This window comes from Cavia porcellus, unplaced genomic scaffold (assembly GCF_034190915.1).
Source record: "Cavia porcellus strain 051 isolate PalLab524CR breed Dunkin Hartley unplaced genomic scaffold, mCavPor4.1 scaffold_10, whole genome shotgun sequence".
NCBI classification, from domain to species: domain Eukaryota; kingdom Metazoa; phylum Chordata; class Mammalia; order Rodentia; family Caviidae; genus Cavia; species Cavia porcellus.
Genome location: NW_026947493.1, coordinates 6,770,643 through 6,797,746, shown reverse-complemented (window position 1 = coordinate 6,797,746; position 27,104 = coordinate 6,770,643). Strand labels below are relative to the sequence as shown.

The window sequence follows — 27,104 nt, the reverse complement described above, 5'->3', positions numbered from 1 at the left end:
AGGCTCCACAATTCATATACTGATTTTATTATTTTTGTTAGGAAAATAAATAAGGGATAGGGATCCATTTTTGTTTGACTAAAGTATAGTAATCTTGAAGAAAAAGGGGTATGAATTGGGCTGGTGCCCCAGACATATAGTCCCAGCGCTTGGGAAAGTAAGGCAGGGAGGAGGATCATAGCTTGGAGCCCAACCTGGGCAATCTAGTGACTTAGTAAAACTTTGTCTCAAAATAAAAAATGTGCTGCAGACATCACTCTGTGTGATCCCCAGTACCAAAAATAGGATGGAGCAAGGGTACAAATCCTTTACTTAATAACTGTGTGATTTTTATCTGGCATACTTGTTCCCTCAGTCTTGGTTATATCATCTATAAAATGGGAGTGGTCATAGTTCCTATAACATAGGGTTCTGTGGAATAATATGAAGTGTGTCTAGTGTCTAATAAACATCTTTCCATATAGTAGCGTATAGTAGAGTCATAGTTATATTATATACTCAACAAGATATGTTTTAAGCCCTTCATCCCCCCACATTTTTTTTTAAAGACAGGGTCTCACCATATAGTCCAGGCTGGCCTTGAACTTACTGTGTAGCCCAGGATGGTCTCAACCTCCTGGCGATCCTCCTGCCTCAGCCTCCCGAGTGCTGATTACAGGCATACACTACCTCACCTGGCCTACGCTTCTTAATCTTTTAGTGAACTACTAATCCTGCTAAAACTTTGTGTTTATCTCCAAAATTGTATGTCCTGGATCCCACAGTTCCTCAGGTCAGCTCCAACCTGTCACTATATTTTTTTTCTCTCTGTATTGCATAGATTACTTAGAGATGATGTCACTGCCATTTAACTTTATCCCAGGTATCAAAGCAGAAAGGTTCCTATAGGAACTCTAGTGCCATTGGTTGTGTTGTTTTGTTTTGTTGTACTGGGAATTGAACTCATGACCTCATACTTAACAGGCTGACACAGTGCCACTGAGCTATATCCCCAACCTGCCACTGGTTTTTAATGGTAAACTTACTTTTTTTTTTTTTTTTTTTTTTTTTGCTACTAGGGATCGAACTCATGACCTTGTGCTTGCCAGGCAGGCACTTATACCACTGAGCTAAATCTCCAGCCCCCTGCCATTGGTTTTTAAGTGTGGTGCATTTTGTGTTGCAGAGAAAGAAGGGAGGGGGGAGAAAAAAAGACTGGGAGTGTATTGTCAAATGACTTGGAGAGAATGGCTGTTAAGGTTTTTAAGGCAGGAGCGCAAGGGGAAAAGCCCCCTACACCTGACATCACCATGACACATGAGCAGCTCCTAACCAAGCAAGCCCCGCCCGAACCTGCTCAGTGTCATTCAGTGGTTGAAATTAGAGCACATTGCCTTTCTTCCAGTGGGGAAACCAAGTACATCTTCCTCATTGGCTAAAAAGAAGCTTTCATAGTATTGAAAAATTTTGTTTTCTATTTTTCTCTGGTGTTGAAATCTTTCTTTTTTAAAGATGAAATTATCCTCCATGCAAAAGGATATTGAAGTAAAAAACAAGCATGGAGTGTTCAGGTAAAGAAGTATGAAAATAAAGCACACTCTGGTTTTTCCTTTTTTCTTGAGAATCCTGAATGGTTGATGTTGTCATTGATTATTTTAGAATTTTAAGGTTAGAAAATGATTTTTATGATTATATAAATTGATCTTTATTTCAGCTGAGGAAACTAAGGCCCTAAGGTGATGTAGCTGTGATTAATTTCACTGGATCAAATGAATGGAAGGGTTAAGCCAAGACCCAGATCCCTGACCTAATTTAGGAACTACTGTTTTTCCCATTATCCCTTATGCCATAGCTATTCTTCATAGTTCTCGGGATTGACAAGTGACTTTATTAGTCATTCCAGTGAGCTTGAAAATTTTTTAAATATCGTTTGACAATGGGCTTAATAGTGAAGAGAATTTTCCCCACTCTGTGAGCCTTAGTAATATACCCAAAATGTGGAGAGTTTTGCCCTCTAGTGCCCGACTAAAATTCATTTAGTGTATTTCGTATTTTTTTAACCAAGGGACGTCTTGTTACAGAAGTGGATCTAAAAATGGAGAGGTGATGAGTAGGTGTGATACAGTGTAAGAAGCTGCAGTGAGTGGTTTCTCCATGTGCCTTGCTGTGTGGGAGGCCTGAAGTCACCCTGCATATTTTCTGTTTTTAGAGCACCTTTGTTTTTGTCTTTCAAGACAGGCTTTTGCTATGCAGTTCAAACTGGCCTTGAGCTCACTTTGTAGCAACTAGCATCAAATTCACAGTAATCCTCCTGCCTCACCTTCCCAAGTGCTAGAATGTGCCACAGGCATGTGCCACCACATCCAACATATTTTCCATTTTTCATTTTTGTGTCTTATTATCTAATTGCTCTTTGGTTTCAGTTGTATGCGTAATTTTATTGTTAACTTTAGATAAGCCTTATAGACATAAGTGTCTGATGACCATTCTGTTTTGTTTCATTGTTTTTGAGGTTATTTCAAGAATAGGTGTGGCGGTACATATTTTTAATTTCAGCGTTCTGTAAGGCTGAGGTAGGACAGTCTCAAATTCAAGCCCAGTTAGGGCAATTTTGGGACTTAGAAGACCCTGTCTCAAAATTAAAGAATAAATAAATAAATAAGGGTTGGATGTAAACCACATTTATTTCAGTTAAGGTACAGCACTCAGTTTTAAGTTATTTATGTCTCTGTCACAGTGTCTCTTTTCCTTTTTTTGGAGTACTAGACTTTTAATCCAGGGCATTGCTAAGCAGAGCTTCCCCAGAGCTTCACCCCCAGCCTGGGTTGCTTTCTCTTTCCAGTAGTAACCACCTTTCCAAAATTAAAATGTTGTCTTTTCTTCCTTTATCTGTCCTGTAGAATACTAGTGTATCTGTCTGTCTTTTTTTCTGTACTGGAAATCGAGCTCACAACCTCGGACTTGCCAGGCAGGCACTATGACAATGAGCTGTATCCTCAATCCTTAGTCATTCTGTCTTCATGCAAATTTCCCACAATTCTAGGCAGCAGGTAACCATGTTACGCTTGAGTATTTTCAGTAAGCTGAGTGGCTGGCTTTTCCTGCTTATATGGCAATCTTGGGTTTTACTATGCCGTACACACAAAACAAAAACATCCAGATAGGACTAGGGCTCTGGTACAGTGCCTGCATTGAATTCCCAGTACCTAAAAAAGAAACACACACACTAGGGCTGGGGGTTTAGCTCAGTGGCATAAGTGCCTGCCTTGCCAAGCGCGTGGTCATGAATTTGATCCTTGGTACTGATAAAAAAAAAAAAGAAAGAAAAGAAAAGAAATACACACACACACAGTCTTAGTCTCACTTCTGTAACTTTTCAAATACAATCCTATACCTGATTCTGAAAAAAATGTAAATTGTCTGCAAGGAACCATAGGTGGCAAATTATTGTAAAATAATCAATATTCAGGCCAACAGCCAAAGAATATATGTTTTGAGTTAAAGTTGTACTTTTTTTTTTTTTTTCTTGTCTTTTTGAGACAGGGTCTCGCTATGCAGTTCAGGCTGGCCTTGGCCTCACGTTATACCCCAGGCTGGTTTCAAACTTGCAACCATCCTCTTGCCTCTCAAGTGCTGGGATTACAGGAGTGTGCCACCACGCTCGGCTTAAAGTTGTAATTTTTTAAAAACTGTTTTCTGTATTGGATAGCTCATCTTCCTAATTCAAAGGAAAGAAAACAACAGCAACTCGTTTTAACCAAGCTCCCAAAATGCCCTTACTGTTTTATGATCTCATAGAAATTACCTTATTAGTGAACTTCAAATTTTTCTGAAGGATGTTCTGATATATAATATGTTGTACAAATGGATTGATACCAAGAGATCATGCATTGAGATTTGTTTATATGAATCTGAACCTTAAGTGTTAATTTTTATGATGGACGAGAGGTGCTAAGGTATATGTTAGGCATTCTGTGGCTTGCATCTTTGCAGGCATACCTAGAGTGGACTATTTTAACAATCTCAGCTGCTTAATCTGTCACTCACTCTCCCTGGTGATGGCCCAAGAGTAATTGAACCCCATATAAATGACTTCCCTTTCAGCAGGTGACAGGATTGAGTGAGGGGTGATTACTCATTGTTCACTGGCTGAGGCATGGTTTTAATTTAGGCTTTGCTGTTGTCATTTGCTGTTTACTTGCCAGCAGGAGATACAGAGGAACTACATGTAGTATTTTAGATAAAAATAAAAAACCAGTTTCTGGTTTAGATATACAAAGAATTAGAAAGCAGCAGCTTTCTCCAGAGCAGAAGGGTTTCTAAAGGGATTACTTGATTTTGAACCTCTTTCTGCTTTCATAACTGCAAACATATTGTATGATCTGTCTTCCTTTTTAGAGCAAAGCCGGCGAGATGATTTGGAAGCCCTGGGCCATATGTTCCTGTATTTCCTTCGAGGAAGCCTGCCTTGGCAAGGATTGAAGGTATCCTTGAAAGTGCTCAGTGGACAGCTCTGTCTCAGAGCCGTGTGAATGAGGGATGCTGGCTTGGATCACTAAGAAGGCACAGAGATGAGACGCAAAAATTAGTCCATGTTGTAGATGCTTACCTGAGCTTTGGGAGCTGTGTTTTATTCACATTTGGCTTTTTCCTGCTCTATAATCCTTCCCTCTTTGCATTTGGGTCCATAATCTTTCACTTCATTTTCCCTAGCTGTGTAGTGTTGCCTTTCTTTGTGTGTTGGTATCCCTCTTCCTCTGCCATTATGTAGCAGGAGAAGTGTTCTCAGGGCCAGGGAATTTCTTGAACAAATTGATGACAGCAGCTGCTACATACTTCACCAGAAAGGCCAGCAGAGTATGCCTCTAAGAGGAGCTGGAAAGTATTTGTTCATACAGCTTAAGCTAAGGACTCACCGAAACTACAGGTTTAAGTATATTACAGAATAAATATCTTCTGCTGTTGAAGTGTATTATCGAATAAATACGCTTTTCAGACAGTACCAATTCCTTGCAGAACATGTGAAGTTTGAATAGTCTTCTTTAGCTTGGTATCAGTGCAGTGCCTACATGTCATAGAAAACAATATATCATAAGCATTTTGATGACACTGCCTTTAGGGTTAGACTGGGAGACAGTACCTTTTTTGCCCATGTTAAGTCCCTTAGATAGTTACATATGAGATGCATTTTTACCAGCACTGGGGAGGGTGAGACAAGAGGATCTCTGCAAGTTTATGACCAGGCTGGATTACATAGTGAGACCCTATCTCAGAAAACTAAAGAAAGAGATTTTTTAATGTAGGAAGAAAGGAAATCTGTAGCTTGGGAGTTCTCCTACACTCCTTCCTTCAGAAGGATGGAATTACTGATTTTGCTGTGCTTTCTAGGACATTATCCTAGAAAATCAGGCTTCTAAATTCTTTCTCTTGAGGTTTTATTTCTTTTCCCTCACATTTCTCTCTTGATAGCTCATCGTGGTTTTTTCCCCAGTCATATCTGTCTTCTCATTGATGTAGAGAACTTTCAAGAGTTATAGATCCTATATACTCATCATCTAGCCCATCAGTACCTTAGTCTACAGTATGAGTAGTTGCTTGAAACTCTCTCATGGTCCCTGAATGATTTTAGTGTTAATGGTAAATTTAATTATCTCCATCTCACATTAGGTCACTGCTGCTTAAATCTGGGTGAAGTAGTCTAGATTGACCCTAATGGGAATCCCTTAAGATCCATTGTTGCCAGGCATATGAGCGCACAGCTGTAATTCCAGCTACTTAGAAGGCTGAGGCAGGAGGATTGCATGTTTGAGAACAACCTGGACTCAGAATGAAAACTAAAAGATGGAGCTGTAGATCAGTACTTGCCTACTATGCAAAGGCCTTGCATTCAGTCTGCAGGAAAACACGCACACACACACACACACACACACACACACACAGACACGTGTGCGCACGTGCAATTCGCTCTTAATCCAAGGTTCAGAAACCCTCTTGTCAGGAGGGCTGGGGATTTAGCTAAGCAGCATAGGCACCTGCCTTGCAAGTGCGTGGTCGTGAGTTTGATCCCCGGTACCAATAAAAATTAAAAAATAAATAAAAGAAACCCTCTGTCTAGCATCCTATCCAGACTTGGGCTGATTTGAGAAATTGACACAATCAACCTGTATGCCTGCATGTCATAAGTGTTTTCCCCTATGGAAACACATTGCTGAAAAGGATTTCTTCACTTCTTGACCTTTTTTTCCATCCAGTTTCTTACTATGTATGTAGTAGAATTATGTTTCTTCTATTTACATTAGGCAATACTTTTAATCATATCTTAGAACTGATCCAAGAGGGAGAAGGCTGAATCCCTATTGAACTCCATTGGCCATGAGAGATTACTGAGCTTCTACAGTTTTGAAAATCTTGGTATATAATATTTTTATTTTCTTATCCCCACTGCTTATGTCATCATTATTTAATGTCTTTATCTGAGACTTTCTTTTGCAAGTAGTGTATTTGAAAGTAAAGCCTTCCAGAGTCCAGCAGCTGTTTGTACATAGCTAATATATGTGTTTCATATTAGTACTAGAGGAAAAAAAAACTGAAACTGGGCAGCAAATTCTGACAACTCTAGTAAACCATTATATCATATACTTATCACATCTTTTATGGCTCTTTCCAGGTAACTTTCTTTCTTTTCTACAGGCAGATACGTTAAAAGAAAGATACCAAAAAATTGGGGACACCAAAAGGAATACTCCCATTGAAACTCTCTGTGAGAACTTTCCAGGTATGTTGCCAGAAGTGTATTTCAGCCAAAGCAACTATAAAACTTGGAAGTGGGTAGAATCTATAACTTAGTATCCCTAGAAAAAATACTTCCCAGATAATTTGCATTTCCTTTTATTATTCAGGCCAGCATAGGTTTGTCACTTTTCTTTGGTCCATAAGATAAATACTAATGTCAGATACTCTGTATAGATAGCACTGCATAGTCCACAGCTTACCCCCAGCTCCCAGGAAGCATGCAGCTACCAAGCACTGCCTTTCACCTCTTCCCTCACAGAGGAGATGGCAACCTACCTTCGATACGTCAGACGGTTAGACTTCTTTGAGAAACCTGATTATGAGTATTTACGGACACTCTTCACAGACCTCCTTAAAAAGAAAGGCTACACCTTTGACTATGCCTATGATTGGGTCGGGAGGCCCATTGTAAGTATCCTCCTTTGTATCACCTCACCTCCTTTCTCAGACTAGCACTGCCCTACCCTTTACTTCTTAGTCTTTCTTTTTAAATCTTTGGGGGTAAATTCCTTTGATTGTAGGGCTCACATTTACCATCCTTTTCAGGTCATGCAATAGAATGCTTTCACTGGAGTTAGGAGTAAGAATTACACATTTTTAAGATTATAACTGGTATATCTTGAGAAACTGTACTATAGTTTAGGCAGGTTTTTAGAAATTTCTTTGGAATGATTCAGAATCTAGTGCTGCATATCCTGTTAAGGTACTTGATTGCTATAGGAGTGGAACCCAGTACAATAGGAAAGTTGGTTTTGCACCAAGGTCCACAGGTCTGGAGAGAATGCTAATGGATATTGCTGCAGAGTTTTGTTTTGTTTTGTTTTACTTTTCAACTTTCGAAGATAAGCTACTCTCACCAGTGAACTATTGAGAACCAGACTGCCTGCCTCCCTTTTGCAGATGGGCAAAGCGAGAGAAGACAAAACAACTTGACACTGCCCTTAATAGCTGAAAAGAATTCCCACTACTTTATGAGAATTGGTGCTGTCCTGTGCAGAAGCGTCAAGTTGCACTTGTTTTCTCCACTTGACTTTTATTCATTTTTCTAGCCTACTCCAGTAGGGTCAATTCATGTAGATTCGGGTGCATCTGCAATAACTCGAGAAAGCCACACACACAGGGATCGGCCATCACAACCACAGCCTCTTCGAAATCAGGTATGTTTTGGTCCATCATTGTTTCAGACATTTCTCCTCTTCATAGCTAATGGTGGTAAACCTAAATTCTTTAGCTTCTTTGTGTTACTGGATATAGTGAAGTTAAAGGAACAGACTATAGCCATTTCTCACTGGTTTGGCGTGATATTCTAGCAATCCTCGGGGCATGTGTAATTGCATGGAGACAGAGAAGTGTGTAATGGGCTGGGGATTTAGCTCAGTGGTGTAAGTGCCTGCCTGGCAAGTGCGAGGTTGCAAGTTTGATCCCCCATACCAAAAAAAAAAAAAAAAAAAAACAAAAACTTGAGAAGTGTGTTAGCTAAAAGGGTGGAACTTGCCATGAGGTAGGACCTGAGGCAGCCTGATACAGCCCAAGGATGGGTGAGCATACAGGGTGTATATATATATACCAGGTAACCCACTGGGGTCTCATGTGTAGTCCTCCAGGCTGAAGCTCATGCCACTGCTGACTTTTTCTTGCTCTTTAAAAAGGACAGGTAAAAGAAAAAAAAAAAAAGGACAGGTAATCTGAATTTCCAGCTGATCCTTAGTGTGAACTGGAACTTCCACACTATATCTTATTAATTCTAGAACTGGCCAAGATCAAAGTAGACCTGCAGTAAGACTATTTTGTCATTTATCCAGTGTTCATTGTTTGGGAAACTAGTGGTCTAAATGAGAGACATCTCTCAGCCTGACGACACTGGAGGCTAACACACAAAAAAGAAACAAATCAAATTTGATAATATTTCAAAGAAAGTGCCAGACCTGGGTTATTGCTCTGTCTAAGTACTTGCCTATCATACTCCAGCCCATGGGTACAGTCCCTATGGGGGTGTGCATGTGTGTATGTAACTGATTGGGATGTAATTAATGACAAAGAACCTTTATCTTTGTGTGTTATCTGTATTGCTAAGAGAAAAAGGAAGACCCAATAGATAAGTAGGCAAAAAGATATTAAACAGGTTATATATGTTTCCATAATCATTATCACAAAACAAATTAGTTTATGCCCCTTTTTCCTGACTTTATTTTTATATTAACAGACATTCATATAAGAAAATATAACATGATTTCATCATCCCACATGTGCAAGCATATAGGTTAAGAATACAGTAATATATAGACTGGATGTGGTGGTGCACGCCTATAATTCCAGCACTCAGAAATCACATGCAGGAGTATTGCTGCAAATTCAGGCCCAGCCTACACTACATAGACCCTGTCTCAAAAAGAAAAAGAATAGCACATAGAAGTATACACACATGCACATGCGTATGTAAATGAGGTACACCCACAGATATAGATTACTTGCCAGTAAGTGTATACTCTTGGCAAAATGCATGGCTTGATGAGTCAAAAAAAATAGTAAAGCAAGGAAAGCTGTGTGTCAGAAGAGTCTGCCTGCCTGCCTGTCTGTCTGTGTGAAGGAACTGGGTATAGCTCAGTGGTAGAGCACTTGCCTAGCATGCCCAGAACTCAGGGTTTGGTCACCAGCAACCACCCCTCCCACCACCAAAATGTAGTTGTCCAAGACTTAAAATGATGGACTTTCTGACTTGACAATAAAAGACGACAGTCTCTTCTTAAAGTCCAGTGCAGATGAGGACGCAGTTAAATTGGCATTGTTACACATTTCTTTTGCATTTGCAAATTGGTAAAGATTCTCTAGAAAATCGTTTAATAAAAGTAATACCATTTCTGAATATCTTACTTCTTAAAATCAATCAGAATGAAGCACCCTAGCTGGACATAGTGGTACACACCTGTAGTGTCAGCACTCAAGAGGCTGAGGCAGGAATATCACCGTGAGTTCAAGGCTACCCTGGGTAACACAGGGAGATCCTGCCTCACAAAACAAAAAATAAAAAGAAGCACCCTAAAATGAAGGTTATCTGTATAAAATTGTTGACAGTGTCAGAACTAACATTTAGAAGTGATCCACTTACTCCTTTACAAAGGATTAGCTATGGATTCACCTCAAATACTTTATTGAATAAACTGAGTTACACTAACTAATGTGACTCATAAAACATTTAGTCAAAAGTATATTATGGGGGCTGAGGATTTAGCTCAGCGGCATAAACACCTGCCTTGCAAGCAGGCAGTCCTGAGTTCGATCCCCGGTACCAGTAAAAGGAAAAAAAAAAGTATATTATGTAGCCCCTAAAAACAATATTTAGGAAAACTTACAGAAACTTGAAAATGTGTTATGATTTGTATGTGAAGAAATCAAAATATAAAATAAGTTTAGAAGTGGTAGTATTGTAACTTTCCAAAATAAATTATTTATTTATTTTGGTTTTTTGAGACTGTTTTGCTATATAGTTCAGACTGGCCTTGAACTCACTTATGTAGCTCAGGCTGCCCTTAAATTTGCAGTGATTCTCCTGCCTAAGCCTCCCGAGTGCTGGAATTGTAGGCATGTGCCATCTTGCCTGGTATATAAGTTTTACTACTTTATAATAAAAATGCACTAATGAAAAAAATACATGGAGAGGTTTATCAAGCAGACTTAAGAAAGGGTAATAAAGAGAAAGGAGTGTAAGACCTCATGGTGGCAGGTTATGGTCAGAGTAGAATATGCCTTGGGGGTTTTTATATGGTCTGGGGGTCTCCTCAAGGTGGATGATCTAGGATATGTATTCCTACTGCTGTCAGGCTACCATTTGGTGGAGTAGGTTAGAATGCAACATTTGCATGTGTTTGAATTTTAGGGAGAATCTGCCCACATAATTCTGTTGCTTCCTTAAGAATGATGGTCTGTGGAAAGAAAAGCACAAGCTCAATTTATAGGCTTACAGGCCCTACATGTACAGGATTTTGTATCTTTCAGACCCTTAGGGCTAGGCATGGAGATGCGTGCCTGTTATTCCAGCACTTGGGAGGTTGAGGCAGGCAAATCTCCCTGAGTTCCAGGCCAGCCTGGGCTACACAGTGAATTCAAGTCCAGCCCAAGCCAAGTCTTGTCTCAAAAACCAAAGGGAAAAAAATGTAGGTGGGGGTTGAGTATACTTCTATGGGAAATGGGAAAGTTAGGGAAGAAACTTGTTTGAAGTTTGCATTTAGGCATATTGAGTTTGAATATTCTCAGGGTATTGTTTGTTTGGGGGCATGTTTTGTTTGTTTGGGAGGCTCAGGTAGGAGGATGGGAAGTTGTAGTTCTAGTTTGGATACTTTCTCTCCCCAACTTGAAAAAGAGCTGAGGCCTGAGGCCATGACTAGCTTGCTTGCTTGCTTGCCTAGCATTTATGAGGTGCTGGTTTATGAGGTGCTGGTTCAATCCCCAGTATGAAAGAGGAAAAAAAAAAAAGCCAACCTTAGAGCCAGGTGCAAGCCTGTAATCTCATCAGTGTGGGAGGCTGAGGTAAGAAGATTGCATTTTCAAGCTCAGCCAGGCAATTTAGTGACTGTTCAAGACCCTGTCACATTATAAAAAAGGACTGGGTATAGCTCAATGGTTAGGCTCTGCGTACTGAAAAAACTTTTACATAATAAAAATTTTAAATTTAATGCTAGATTCTTAAGAATAATTTCTTTGAATATTAATTTTGCTCAACAGGAGAAATATAATTAAATCATGAGTCTGGATAGAATAAATATTTCTAAAAGCTACATCCAGTCAGAATAATCCCTGTTGTGTGGGTGTTTCCCATCATTTTAAGCCATATTAGTCCTTTCCTGGCCCCAAACATAATAAATCTGGCCATGCTTTTCTTTAAAACAAAAACAAAAATGCTGCATTTCTGGCCTGCAGAAAAGGCACAAAAATTTAGTAGCTCCACCTGGCAGAACTTCCCTTGCCCTTTGTGATGAGATCAATAAGAAAGTAAGTCTTGCTGGTACGCACAGATCTGATATTAGAAGACAGCATATTGTACTGTCAGGTTTTATTCAAAGTGCTTATTCTACACACCGAAATGCAGAGTATTGCACCTACTAGTATGTACACACATCAGCAATCTTGCTGCTTGTTCAGAGCTTTGCATCTCAGATTTACAAAATCCTTATGTAAGTGCTGCACAGACATAAACTACCATGGCTTAGCACTTTGGTATTTTCTTTTTTCTCCCCTTGACCCTTTTGTGTTTGGTACGTTTCTTTGGGCACAAAAGGAAAAAGGTCTGTTTCATCTAAAAGACTGTACAGAACGGATTCTGTCTGGGGGATTACAGTCATACTGACCATTAAGAGCTATTAAATGTTACCAGATATAGTATTCTACCCCTGATACCAAATCCTGAATACCATTCTTTTTCATATATGCAGTGAATATTCAAAGAAAGGAATTTATTCTGTAATTTTCTACTAGATGAACTATGCCCTTGTAAATGCTCCAATTTGAAAAGAAACATAAATCAAGATCATTAAAGTGGATTCCTTCATTCTTGAAGGAACCATCTATAAATACAATGGCTTTGTAACACATAGAAATAAACAAAATTTAAGAGTCTTAGTCATACTGAGTTTGGAAGATATGCTTCCAATAAAAGAGTGGTTCAAATTTATTTCTATCTAGACTCCAAGGGAATGGATTTTAAGGAATATATAGCTTTGGAAAAATGTCATGTGGTTTGGCACTGTCATACATACTGAATAAAGCTTGTTTGGAGCATAGTTTTTGCAAGAAAGAATAGGCCACATTGCTAATTAGTCAGTGTTAATCAGAGAATATCACAAAATATATTTTTAAAGATCCAGTAACAAAATAAAATAAAAATTTAAGAAGCTGATTAATTTTCCATTTCCTTTTTCTTTTTGGAGACAGGGTATTGCTATGTAGTTCAGACTGGTTTTAAACTTACTATGTAGCCCAGGCTGGCTTCTAACTTGCGGTGATCCTCCTGCCTGAGCCTCCTGACTACGGAAATTGAAGGCAACTGCTGGGCTTATAGGCATGTGCCACTATACCTGGTTCCCTGATTTTTATGTAATACTCTTTATAGCTCACTAAGGCTCAGGATTTGCTAGTTGAAGAATTTATCCAGAAACAGGTTGCCTCCTCGTACTACTTGTTTCAGTTCCTAAATTGCTGCCGGCTGTGTAGCAGGGGACTACACGCAAGCGTGCCATGGCTGCCCTCCAGCCAAACACTCCATGCAGGATAGGATCATTCCTCCTTTTTTCTGGGGCCTTAAATCTCAGGAGAGCAGTAAAATCATGTGCAAAACTGAAAAATCATCTTCTGGTCTGTTATCTCTGCTCTTAATGCTCTAGTCCACAGCACAGATTTTCTTGTGCTCTGCACATTCTTTTGTTATTTTTTATTGTGTTTTTATTTTATTTATTTACTTATTTATCTTTTTGAGACTAGGTTTCACTATATGCTTCAGGCTGGCCTTGAGCTCACTTTGTAGCCCAGGCTAGTCTTGAGCTCGCAGTGATCCTCCTGCCTTAGCCTCCCAAGTGCTGGGATTACAGGCATGAGCCACCACACTGTGCCACTGCACATTTTCACTAGTTTGTGTTTCAGCAGACACCCCATGTTCTGAGCCATCTCCTGTATGAAGAAACGTGATGATTTTTACCTTGATAAGTCATTATCTAGGGGAGTGCCTTAAGTATTTTGAGTAAGAAAAAGGTAGAGTTTGAGTAGAGAGTTACAAGCTGAGTCTCACAGAGCTGCCTGAGCTGCCTTACACCCTGGGTTCAAGCAGTCCTCCCAGCTCAGCTTCACCAGTAGTGGGGACTGCAGGCACAGGCCCACACCCAGCTCAAGTTGCAAACTTCTAAACTGGTTCCTGTGATTTATTTCCGCTAACGCTAACGAGTTTCACAGAATTGATACTTCTGACTCTGTGGGCCTACTTAGTATTGAGCCTGGAAATCTCTTCCAGGTTTTGTCAGTGATTTTTAAACGTCCTTCACATATGATTAAGTTTGTAGCATACAGGAAGTTGCACGTAATAATGTCTATTTAGCACAGGAAAATTGATTTTATTTTTGTTTCACAAGCTTAATACATGGAGACTTCAGTTTTGTTAAAGTACGTATTTCCATAACTTGTCAGCCTTTTTATTTGTACTTGGCCAAGTTTTGATCTATGCCTCCAAATTCCTTGATGTTTGCTTTACCATTCATAGTGCTCTGTTCTTTCTTACCTCTTTACCCCACCACATCAGAATAGAAGAAATAGACAGTTTTATCCTGGATATAGGCTAAAACAGAATTTAAGCTAGGCATGGTGGCACATGCCTGTAGTCCCGGCACTCCAGAGGCTGAGGTGGCAGGATTGCTGTGAGTTTGAGGCAAGCCTGGGCTACATGAGGGAATTCAAGGCCAGCCTGAACTACATAATGAGAGCCTGTGTCAAAAAACAAAAAGCAAAACAAAGCAGAATGTAGTCTAGTGTATTCTTTGCTAACTTTCTGGAATTATTCAATTCTTGTTCTTATTAATTATATCATAGTTAATAAGGTTAAGATGACTGACATGAGAAGCTAAAATGTTCTGTTGGTTTGGTGTCGGAAAATGCACCACACCCCCCAGCCAGTATATGCCAATTTCCCTTAGTTTCCCAGGTAACTGTTCTTGTTACAGTTCCTATTACTTCTGTTTCTTAGAACAGCAGGTCCCTGTGATACATAGTTGGTCATGATGCATGCTCTATGATGCATGATATAATATGATACGTATTGTAATAACCAATCTAAGACAGCCAAGTTCTCTGTTTCTTGCTTGCAGACTCCATAAAATCTTCCATAAAAAACCTCGCACCTTGAAAGCGGTGTGGTGGTGCATTTCTGTAATTTCAGCACTCAGGAGGCTGACGCAGGAGGATCATTGCAAATTCGAGACCAGCCCGGGCTACAAAGTGAGCCCAAGGCCAGCCTGAATGCATACTGAGACCCCGTCTCACAAAGACAAAAAATACCCCTCCCACCCTAAGCCTTCAAGGTCTTGACATTTTGAGGGGCAATTGATTCCTTGTCAGTGCCCATCAAAGTAAAATAAGTTTGCCTCCAAATCCTGGGTGTTGTTTCAGTGTTTCTGCTGTTCTAGCAGTTTTACAGTACTAGAGATTGAACCCAAGGTCTTCTCACTAAGCTACATCACCATCCTCTTTTTATTTTGAGACAGCATCTCCCTAAGTTTCCCAGGCTGGCCTCAAATTTATGATCCTCCTTCCTGAGCCTCCCACAATGCTGCACAACCACACCCAACTCCAAGAACTTTTTTTAAACTTTTCATTTTACTGGTATATTTTAGATCTACATGATAGTGTTCAACATAGGGAGTCTGTACCTGTACCTGATAGATGTTGCTTCTTTTTTTCCCATTCCCCTCCCCCACTTCAACCGTTTGCTCTTTATCTACAAAAGCTTTGTTTCCATTCTTCATTTCTTTTTCCTTTCCTTTCTCCCTTCCCCCTCTTTTGTTCCCCTTCTCTTTTGAACATTTTCTTTCCATTTTCCAATATTCATAATACATTTTGGTCTTAATTTACACTTTTAGTTTCTCACATAAGAAGGAACTTTTTTTTTTTAACATGGCAACATTTAAAATATTTTGTGAGGGGCTGGGGATTTAGCTCAGCGGCATAAGCACCTGCCTTGCAAGCAGGCGGTCGTGAGTTCGATCCTTGGTACCGATAAAAATGAAAGAGACAAAAAATAAAATAAAATAAAATATTTTGTGGACTATAAAGTTCTTTGTAAATGTATTCAAAATTCTCTATATGAAGATTAGATTTTGGCAACTTGTTATAAGAAAAAAGTGTTTGCCTTTTTGCTGGAAAACAGCATATGGCAATCAGAATTTGAAATAATTTCTAAACACAGATGGGGCAATTGCTGAGGTATTTTCACACTGTGTTTCCCACTTTTGTTAATGGCTATTAATTTTTGCTAGATGACTGTGAGGAGTAATTTGTTTTCTCTGCTGTAGGCACAGGTGGTAGTTTTCACCAATGGACACTCTCCTGGCCGATCTTTATCAGTTTTGCTGTGATTTAGTCTGTTGAACTGCTGCTTTATTGTTTTCACAGTCACTTACTGCACTGTAAGCCAACCATGCAGGTAATACAGTCACAACAGAAGATGTTACAAAGTACTCCCAAGGAGGGACCACTGCTTGGGATTCCTGCTCCTGCCTTTGGAAACTTTAGCACGCGCGCACACACACACACGTACACACACACACACATACACACCCATGAACCATGCAGAGAAATCAACCTTGCTGAACATCTCTAGCCATGGGCCTCTTGGTTGACCTTTAGATGTGTGTGCATGAGTGATCTTTAAGAATGGAGGGTTTACATGCTTATCTCCACTGTCTTATACCAGTGAACTACTGTGCTGATCATACTTCACTATAACCCCTGTGTAGGTGGCATCACCTGGAATATGTTTCAGCAGGACTCACTCCAACATGTACAATTGTCAGTGTCCTTGTTTTCATCTACTTCTAGCCATTCACTTGCTTTGTAAAACTGGCAAGTGGCCCTTTTTGCTACATCATCCACTCAGTAACAGTCTGAGCCCTTAAATTCTAGAAAAAAATTGGGGCTAGGGGTTTAGCTCAGCGGCATAAGCACCTGCCTTGCAAGCAGGCGGTCTTGGGTTTGATCCCCAGTACCGATAAAAGTGAAAAGGACCAAAAAAAAAATTTTTTTTTCTAGAAAAAAATAGCCCTAAATTTTAGTGTTTTAATGAGAAGTCCTTTCCAAACTAGTAAAACAGCAGCCCCCAGGATCCCGTCTGTGGCTTATTTGATTGTTGCCAGTGGCCATAGAAAGGATTGGAGGGCAGTAGTATGGTGTAGTGTATCTCTCCTTTGTCACAGTAGAACATTTATGAAGGCATCTGGAAGTTAGTATTCTTTGTTTCTCTTTAAAAGGTAAATAGCACATTGCTCTAAGGAAGGAGATGGGATGTACCTTTAAGCCTTTGAAATATGCATTGCTTTGCTTTTATTGTTCAGGATAGCCACTTGTGCCTTTGTTTTTAAGACAGAAAAAAAAAAATAAAAACAGCCCCAATGTGTGTTCATATATGCTCATTTTATGTGTGTGCTTGAGTAAGTGTGGTGCGCAGAATTGAACCCAGGATCTTGTGCATGCTAAGCAGATGCTCTATGACTGGATTACACCATCATTCCCTTGCATGCTTTTTATTTTGGGGGCTTCTGAGATAGGGTTTTGCTGTGTAGTTCAGGGTGGCCTTGAACTCAGGGGGCACTCCTCCTGCCTCAGACTCTGGAAAGCTGGGATTACAGCTGTGCATCACCACAATCAGCTGATTTTTATTTAAATGAGTCTAATATCTAGAGTCTTGCTGGCAAACCGTTTAGAGCTCTCAGCAGTAAAAACAGCCCGCCACAGTATGTGTGCTGCAGGTTCACCACCACTGACCCGGATTATGTAAAGAACGGAAAGGAGGTAGAGCTCCGAGTAAAAGACCCAATCAAGTCATGGGTAACAAATGATAGACACTTCTGAAAAGAAGAAACGACCAGTAAATGTCTGAAAAATTGTTGAAAACAGTGCAGAAATAGAACATTCCTAAGGGAAGTAATTGCATCGAGAATGTATTGTAGAGCTCAGAAACACTGAATGACTTGTAGATGTCTGGGTATTTTTTTAAGCATTTAAATTTTTGGAGAATTGGCAGTATTGTATAAAAGTTTAGGAGCTTAGGTATTGTGTTTAAATACCAAAAAATGTTAAAAAGTTCCAGAGGCTACTAAAAAGTCATCACAAATAGGCATTAGTTATAGATTATTTCTAGTGCTAGATTTAGTCTCAGATCTCTAGTAATTAAAATATAAAATTAACTGTTCTGAAGGTACAAACAGTGCCAATAAGCTTATAAGGTAGAATGATTTTGTTATACACTGTGGTCTTATTTTGGGAAATGAAATATCTTAACATCTGTTGGTAGAAATAATGGAGGAGAGAAAGGGGAGATTTGGGATAGTTTTAATTCTAATGTGACTAGCATATAAAATGAAAGCTCCCTTTTGGAAGATTATATAGCGAGAAAGTTAAAGCAGCTGCTTCCTTATTGAATTTGCTCATTCCGTAAAGAACACCAGAGAAAACATGGCCAGGATCCTAAAAGTGCTGTTACCCATACGCCTTTTAAGAACAGTGAGTAAGTAGCAGCTAGTTTATAGGAAATGCCTGGTAGATGACTTGTAGATGAGTTTTAAGCAACTGTTTTGTTCGTGAAGTCCTGGAGTGGGGAGAAGAACATAGAGCCTCAAATCATTACTTTTTCGTGCTTTTTATACAACATTTATTCTCTTTTTCTTTTGTCTTTTTCATTTTTATTGGTACCGGGGATCAAACTCACGACTGCTTGCTTGCAAGGCAGGCACTTATGCCGCTGAGCTAAATCCCAGCCCCATATTCTCTTTTTCTTGAGAGGGAGTCTTTTTGAGACAGGGTCTCGGCTATGTAGTTTAGGCTGGCTCTGAGCTCACTTTGTAGCCCAGGCTGTTCTTGAATTTGCACCAATCCTCCTGTCTCAGCTCCTAAATGCTGGGATTACAGGTATGCACACATTTATTCTAAGATTTATAGGCTCCTTACTGGTTTTCATGCAACCAGTAATCTCACACCCCAAGCCCTGCTGCTGCTATTTACATCAGTGTCAATTAAGATTTCATCCATTAATCCTTCCTTGCTGCCTCTGCAACTACTACTTTTTCATCTTTGCTGAGGCTTGGGACTGTTACAGCTTGATGAGCATTGTGATGTTAACACCTCAGCCGTAGGGGAAAGGGCAGGATGCTCCTAAATAAGTTCTGCAGGAAAAATGTCACCCATCAGCAAGATCAGAGTAGTATGAGATCTAAAACAGAGAGCCTAGATGACTGCAAAGGTGAAAGCAGAAGTCAAAGAGGTTGTTCATTGAGGTGGCCTACCTTCTGATGAGGAAAGATGTACTTTTTGTTTTCTAGAAGAAAGTAATTCACAGTAGTCTTTTCGATTAGTAAACTTTCTAATTCCGTAGTTAGTAGAACCAAAGAACAGTCAGCTTGTTTTGACATACCCATCTTTTTGCATTCTTCACATATGAACCTGCTTCTGAAAGAATACTTTGTTCATTCTTTTAGACAACAAAGCATATTCCAGCCACTGCTGCAGTTCCTTTTATCTTAATAGAAAGTCTAATGGACATTAAAGTTGAGAGTAGTGCATATTGTCTTCATTTGTAATGCAGAAGTTTTCTTTATTGACTGCTGTCTATTCAGGTAGACCTTTTATCAGTGAAATGATTTGTAAGATGATTCTTCCTTGGTTCAACAGTCTTCACATTCTGAATTTGATCTACTTAATGGCTACTGAAGTTTTACTAATGTGGAAGCTGAAAGGTGATTCCAGCCTTTGGTTGGCTTACCGCCCTTCCCCACATCAGTACTGTTTTTCATTGTCTGGGTGAGGGTAGTGTGCTGTAGAACCAGATATCGCCTCATTTGGCTGAAATGAATGTAGCCATGCTAACTTCTTACAGTGCTTTGCCGCAGTTGTTAGTTTAAAAATCTAAAACAAAAACAAGTCTTCCCAGGACACTAATGTACTTGAGTTTGTTATTGCTTGCTGTTGCTTCACTTTTCCTTCCGTGTCTTGGTCTCATGCTTCCTAATGCCTGAGCAGGCAGCATCGTCAGAACGTCGAGGAGAGTGGGAAGTCCAGCCCAGCCGGCAGACCAGTACTTCATACTTGACGTCTCACTTGGCTGCAGATCGCCATAGGGGATCAGTGCAGGTACTCACTGCCTTTCCTGCCTTTTCCTAGCTTCCCAGCTTAGTGGGTAGGGTGTTGGCTAGCTCTGAGATGTGGGTCAACTGATGATATGTGTGCTGGTTTCCTGTGTAGGTAGACTTTGGTAACAATACTTGTTAATAACTTCTTGTCATTTTCTAAAAAACATCCTTGATGATTTCTAACATTGCTTTAACCTTATCATGCCGCCTTGATCCATTCATGTTAAACTACAAAAGTCACATCAAGGTAGAAGTGTATTAGTGTCAAGTTATAAAGATCTAAAACATAAAATAAGTACTTTCTGGACAAGAAGATTACATATATAGCTCATGCTGGGATAATATGTGCTTTTGCACATTGCTGCTAGGTGTAATTCTTTTGTTCCTGAGTGGGTACCCAGAGTTGGGCTATTTTCTCTTTTTTTTCCCCCTAGAATAAATACAGTCTTGGAAAATAATCTCTGGCTTCCTTTGGACTAGCTTACCATCTTTCATCTCTGTTCAGTATCAACAGCATCTTATATCTTTTTAACTTTTGTATATGTGACTGTTTTAAAATTTAACCTGAATATTTCACTCATACTGCTTAGTGACACTGCCAATTGAGGCACACAAGGGATACAGAAATGTGTCCTAAATGCTTTTACATGGAGTTATTTCCCAGAGCTTGTTACTCACAGGATGTTGGGAGACATCTTTGACCCTGTAAAGACACTGTAGGAATATGTAGATGAAAATGATGGGTTGAACACATACATCTATTTTCACTCCCTCCTAAATTAGTGGTAATGGAAACTTTTTATAGGCTTACGTCTTTCAAAAATAGTGAAAATAGAAGAGAAGGTAACAACAACAAAATTGTTAGTCGAAGACAGATGGGCATTTATCAAATGATTTCGAGCCCCCAAAAATTTGAACCCTGGGAAATTTGCAACAGACTCAAAGAGTTGGCTCTCTCTCTAAGCAGCAGCAAAATTTACTTGAAAAATACAAGTGATGCTGGGCGTGGTGGCTCATGCCTGTAGTCCCAGTACTCAGGAGGCTGAGGTGGGAAGATCCATGCAAGTTAAAGACCAGCCTGGGTTACAAAGTGAGCTCTGGCCAGCCTGAACTGCATAGCGAGACCTCGTCTCAAAAAGACAAAAAAAAAATTAAAAAAAAAAAATATATATATATACACACACACACACACAAGTGATAAGCTGGGCGTGGTGGCGCATGCCTGTAATCCCAGCATTTGAGAGGCTGAAGCAGGAGGATCATTGTAAGTTTTAAGGCCAACCTGGGCCACACAGTGAGCTTAAGGCCAGCCTAAACTGCACAGTGAGACCCTGTCTCAAAAAGACAAAATAAAATAAAATAAAAGTGAAGAATGAGGAGATAACTGGCTCTGCAGAGTAAGCTTGGGCCAAGTAAAAGAGAACAAGATAAGAATACACCATTGAACTGGGCATGGTGACACACACCTATAATCTGGGATTTGAGAGGCTGAGGCAGAAAGATCACGGGAAGGATAGTTCACTTGTGACTAGTCCTTAATAGTCATAATGTAAACTCTAAGAATTGATCTAGTCAGACTTACTATATAAACTGTAATAGAAGGTTGGAAAAAGATAGCCATTGTGAAGATAGTACCTAAAAATGAAAAATCAAGGTGCATGTTAAAAGATAAGGAATTGCAAAGAAGCAAAAGAATCTATAAAAGAGGAGAAATGGTAAAGTGGAGTTGAAAGTATATTGAATTTCTTAGGGACTGGGGATTTAGCTCAGTGGCATAAGCACCTGCTTGCAAGCAGGCGGTCGTGAGTTCAATCCCCGGTACCAATAAATAAAAAAAAAAAAAAGAAAGTATATTGAATTTCCTAACAGTCTTTGAAGAAATACATGATTCTTTACTGATGTAACTGATAAAAATAAAACCTAGCGATTAAAAATACATATATTGGTTTTACCTGTTATACTGGCAAAAATTTATATACCCACTATTAATTGAATGTGAATTATAGCTATTTCGGAGTGAGTAATGCAGCATCATCTGTTAAAATCTTAAATTTGAATCAGAAAATCCATTTTCAAATATTTCTCGAAGTCCATAAATGCCTTGCTAGGCTCAGGGGCATATGCCTGTAATCTCAGCTACTTGGGAGACTAAAACAGGAGGATCACAAGTCCAAAACCTGGGAAACAACTCAGCAAGACCTTGTCTCAAAACTTAGGGAAATGAGGCTGTAGCTGAGTGGCAGAGCACTTGCCTAGCTTGTGCAAGCCCAAGTTTAATCCCCAGTATCACAGTGAAACAGGAAAATTCAGTTTAGTTTTAACTTTTAGTAGTAGCCACATTAAAAAGAAATAGGTAAAACTAATTCTAATAACATTTTATTTCACCCAGTATGATATGTCTAAAATACATATAGTCAACATAACAGTCCTGAGGAGACAGTTTACTTTTTTTTTCGAAGTCTTTGAAATCTAGTGTGTATTTGAAACTTCACAGCATCTTGGTTGTATTAGCCCAGTTTCAGGTGCATAGTAGCCACATGTACAGTTCTAGAATGTTCATTGCCAACTTACTTATAATGCCAGAAAGTCAGAGGCAACTAAATGTTTTTAGCTAACATTAACTAAACAAATACAGTAACACTGGATAATTGAAAGAGATAAATCTCTGCGTGTTATAGAAAGTGTTCAAGATATGTTATGAAAAAGGCAAATTGCAAAACAGCATATAAAATTGCACCATTTTTATTTTCATAAATATTTTTTGAGAATGCACACTTTTTGTTTCTTGTTATTGGCTTTTTGTCTTTTTAAAATAGTCTCTCACTTTTTAGCCCAGGCTGGTTTTGAATTTGCAGCAATCCTCCTTTTCAGCCTCCTGAGTGCTGGGATTATAGGCATGCTCCACCATGCCCCCACTCACACCCTCAATATAAGCAGAGAAAAGGACTAAGAGTACGAATCAATTAATGTAGAGTAGGGATCACATCCCACTTTCAGCCCATTTATGTGAAGTTTTGCTAGTAACTACCACACATTTCTTTCTGTACTATCTATGGTTGCTGTTGCACTGTACTGTCAGAGTTGAACAGTTTGAGCAGAGATTATCTAGCTCTCAGGTTCTAAAATACTTCCTATTTGGCCCATTCTTGAATACTTTGCCAGCCTTGTGTCTAGAGAGCTTGACCTCATCTAACTGTTCATTTCTATGTGCTGGTGGTGCTGGAAACTTTTTGTGTTGTGTGTCTTTTCTAATATACTTTGTTTTGGAGGTGGGAGGAGTTCTGGGGATCGAACTCAGAATCTTGCACTTGCCAGCCAGGCACTTAGGCTGCTGAGCTAAATTTCTTGCTGTCTAGTACACTAAAAAGTTTTTTTTTTAAAATTTATAATTAGAAGGAAGAAAAAGATAAGCTCACATACATACCCTTTTGATGCTACAAGCTAAACCCTAGGAATGCTGAGCTACATTCCTAGCCTGTTTTGTTTTTTCATTTTTGAAACAGTCTCACTTAGTTCCCCCGCCAGGTGTAATATGGCCAAAGGAATATGAGGTTACTATTCATTGTAATGAAACAAAGGTCCATATTTTGGGTGTGCAAATAAAAAATTTTATTTGAGTATTTAGGATCAAATCCAGGGCATTCACACTGAACTACATTGCCAGACCTTTGTATTTTGAGATGGGGTATCCCTGAGCTACTCAGTCCCTCAGGCTCATTGCTAACTTCGGGTCCTCCTGCCTTGGCCTCCCAAAATACTGGGGTTATAGGTGTGCATCATTGGGCCCGATTAATATCTATTTTTCCCCCTCTTTTTAAGACAGGGTCTCGCTATGCAATTCAGGGTGGCCTTGAGCTCACATTGTAACCCAGACTGGTCTCAAACTCGCAATGATCCTCCTGCCTCAGCCTCATAAGTGCTGGAGTTACAGGCTTGTGCTACTATGCCCGACTAATATGTTTTTTTCAACTTTATTTTTTTCCAAAAATTTTAATTAATTCATGTTAGCAGTTGTAATAATTGTATTTTTCATGGGGAGTACTTGTTCCTAACACATCTTAATTCTTTTTTTAAATCTCCTCCACCCTTCAAAAAGTTATATTTTTGAATTAAGTTATACTAAAAATTAAAAAGCAAGATTACAATAGTGCGATATTTAGTAATTCAGGCTGGACACACTAGCATGCATCTGTAGTTCCAGCTACTTGGGAGGCCTTAACCCCTGACTTTGAGAATAGCCTGGACAATCTAGAGAGACCCTATGTCTAAATTTATATACGTGTGTACAGAGGTGCCTCAGTTTGTGAACTCAATTCTTTCCATGATTCTGTTGCAAACCAAGTTAGATGAGAACCAAATCAAATTCAGTGGTTAGGCTCAGTGTTCATCTTATGGGGAAATTTGATTTGATTCTCATCCAGTTTGATTTATAACCAGAATCGTGGAGAGAACTGAATGTGCAAACCACTGTTTACACTTTTTCAAGTCGCTTACCTGGGCATCTTTGGATTTGTTAGTATAGGTAGGCTATTTGGCCTGTCTTACAGAATTAGAAAACAGGACTTACAGAAGATGTTGATTTTACAGCTTAGCCTGGAACCTGGCTTTCTGTCACACTAGTGTTTGTTCCACTGCAAATCCATACAGCAACTCAGTGGTTTGGCAGATGATCTCCAACCTGAACTAATTCTATGAATGCTATAAAGCGCAGACTTACAGCCATCCAATCATGTTTTCAGGGCACTTAAAGTGTATGGATAACTGGCAGTAAGATTTTAGCTGTGCCCAAGTCATTTGAGACCAGATGTTCAGTGATACAGATGTCTATTGGCACGCGGGAGGAGGGTAATTGGGAATGGAACTTAGGACTCACACTTGCCAGGCAGGCACTGTGCTACTGATTTAAATCCCCAGCACCCAGATGTCTATACTGTAAGAGGGGGGTGACCTCTTCCTTAAATTGCCTTGAGGACCTGGCTTATTCATAGGGAGGAAAGATGAGAAGACATAAAATGTGGGAAATACTGTGACCAGATACTGTGAGGCAGGTTCCCCTGGTGATTCTTACTGGTGACACTTTTTCTACTTCACTCACAGCAGTAGGAGCTAAGAAACTTGTTTATAACTGGGCACAATTTCAGATACAGGTAATCCCAGTATGCAGGAGGCTAGTTCAGCAAGATTTAGTGTTGTTAAAGATGTTAAAGATGAAGCTCAAAGGCCTTGGGATAAATCACCCATACCTCTTTAAAAAAAAAAAAAAAAAAAAGGAGTTGGAAGTAAATTTTGGGAGGGGTTACTGTGGATCAAACTCACGATCTTGTGCTTGCCAGAAGGCACTTGTGCCACTGAGCTAAATCTCTGGCCCAGAAATAAATTTTATATAAATCTTAACTAGTTTCTGAATTGTTTATTTAAAAACTTACTGTGTTTTTTTTTTTTTTTTTCCTGTAACCCTTGTGCCCACAAAATGAACTTATCAGTGTTAATACTGATGTGTGCTCAGGATGTGTCCACAGGAAGCATATGTAGTCCTGACGATAACAGCATCTTAGTGTTAGGGTCATTCTCTTCTCTGTTCTAAACTTGTCTCCTCAACTTTATATCTTTACTAGGTTTTCCCAACTCTTTGTGTTTGTATGTGTGTATGTGTGTGTATGTGTTGGAGGTTGAACCAAAGGCTTTAAACCTGAACTACATCTCCAGCCTTTTTGTTGTTGTTGTTGTTTTGGTACTAGGGATTAAACTCATGACTTGCGCTTGCCAGGCAGGCACTTATGCTGCTGAGCTAAATCCCCAGCCTCCAGTCCTTTTTGAGACAGGGTCTCACTAAGTTTCAAAGGCTGGGCTCAAACTTGATATCTCTCCTACCTCTGTCTTCTGAGAAGGCGTGTTCTGTGTCCCCGACTCATACATTTTTTGTGTGTAATTCTCAAAACCTGTAAGAAGTTATTTACCCAAGGATATCCTTTTCGAAGCATTTATCCTATTTTGTGGTTCTCTCCCATGTTTCAGCAGAGGTCTTTTAACAGCAGAGTGGTTTGTCCAGCGGGGTCTCTTTTCCCACTTTGCAGCTCCCTCATAAATCAGGAATCATGCACTGGAAATGAAACCAGGTGGCTGAAGCAGCTGTACAAGCAAGAGAAGCATGACCGGGGCCACATTAACCAGATGACAGGAGTGAAAGCCTCCACTTACAGTCAGGGACCATCACTGAGAAGTGGGATGACAATGAACCTGAAATAAAGGTTGTTGAAATCAGACTGGTTTTCTAAAGGAAAATGTTTCCTAGCCATTTCCCTCTCACCAGAGAGGACGTGGCAGCCTTGTTACTTAAGTAACTTCAGTGGTCAGAGTCAAGAAGGCATTTCTGAAGGAAAGTGTGATCATTTATATTTTCTGATGCACAGTTTTTGTATCCTTTTTCAAAAAAAATTTCCCCAGTTCTGAGACTGACTTCCAGAGCCTGTATACTGAGCTATATCCCCAGATGGTTATTTTCTTACTTTTGAGGAGGGTTTTTGCTAAGTTACCTGGGCAGGAATCAAACTTGTGATCCTCCTGAGGCTTCCTACAGTCCTGAAGTCAAAAGAGTGCACCATTCTGCCCGGCTTCCAGAGTTTTTTTGTTTGTTTTGTTTTGTTTTTAACTGTCATCGCTGAGTCCATGTACTTGCAGCATAGTAAACTGAGTAGAATTTCCCCACTGTATACAGAGGAGCAAAGTGATTTAACCTTCAGAAGTCGACTGTGCAGTTACTTTAAGCTCAAAAAAGTACTGTACACAGTTTTGCAACATGAAAAAAATTCTGTTTTTAAAAGTTTCCCTCATGGAAGTCCATGGACCTTAATTTAACCCTTGTTTGAATCATTTTTTAGGGTTTCCATCCATAAAAAGAAAGTAACGGTACTATTTCAGGTTTTTCGTGAGGGTTAAACTTTTACACCCACATACAGTGTAGCAAAGTGTCTGACACAAAATAAGTCACTCAGTTTGGAGGACAGAATCCCCATTCATTGATTATACCTTTGAATTGCATATTCTCACATGATAAGAGTGTGGGCGCCCTCCCTAAATTAGTGACCTCTTAACCCAGGAAAACTAAACATCTTAGGTGACCTGCCTTCATGCCCACAGGATGCTTGTGTTACCATGGCACTTGTCACAGTCTGTCCTTCTGTTTCAGGTGGTCAGCTCAACCAATGGGGAGCTGAATGTCGATGATCCAACAGGAGCCCACTCCAATGCACCAATCACTGCACATGCTGAGGTGGAGGTAGTGGAGGAAGCTAAGTACGTTCACCTTTCAAGGGAGCTCTTGCGTCATGGGATAAAAAATCTTTTTTGTCTCCTTTTGTGTACCACTCATCTCAGATTGGATTCCTCATGCTTGTGTCCACAGCTTCTTTCTTTGACTGTTTTGTCTTTTGCATGGTTCCTTAAGGCTGCTGCTGCCCTTCT

The 27,104-nt window shown here is 39.6% G+C and overlaps 1 protein-coding gene across 12 annotated transcripts in view; it reads left to right on the top strand.

Annotated features, from left to right (window-relative positions):
* The window catches only part of Csnk1g1 (casein kinase 1 gamma 1), a 166,309-nt gene that overhangs the window by 125,692 nt on the left and 13,513 nt on the right, over positions 1-27,104 (top strand). For 7 of the 12 annotated variants that reach the window (XM_063256946.1, XM_063256949.1, XM_003480189.5 and 4 more), the window contains 6 exons: positions 4,378-4,463; positions 6,670-6,754; positions 7,031-7,179; positions 7,821-7,928; positions 19,534-19,644; positions 26,830-26,936. In XM_063256946.1, coding sequence (XP_063113016.1) covers positions 4,378-4,463; positions 6,670-6,754; positions 7,031-7,179; positions 7,821-7,928; positions 19,534-19,644; positions 26,830-26,936 — 646 coding nt within the window. Of the gene's footprint in view, positions 1-4,377; positions 4,464-6,669; positions 6,755-7,030; positions 7,180-7,820; positions 7,929-19,533; positions 19,645-25,717; positions 25,892-26,829; positions 26,937-27,104 lie in introns of all 12 variants that reach the window. The other 5 variants (XM_003480187.5, XM_063256947.1, XR_010050044.1 and 2 more) reach the window with 4 other exon arrangements.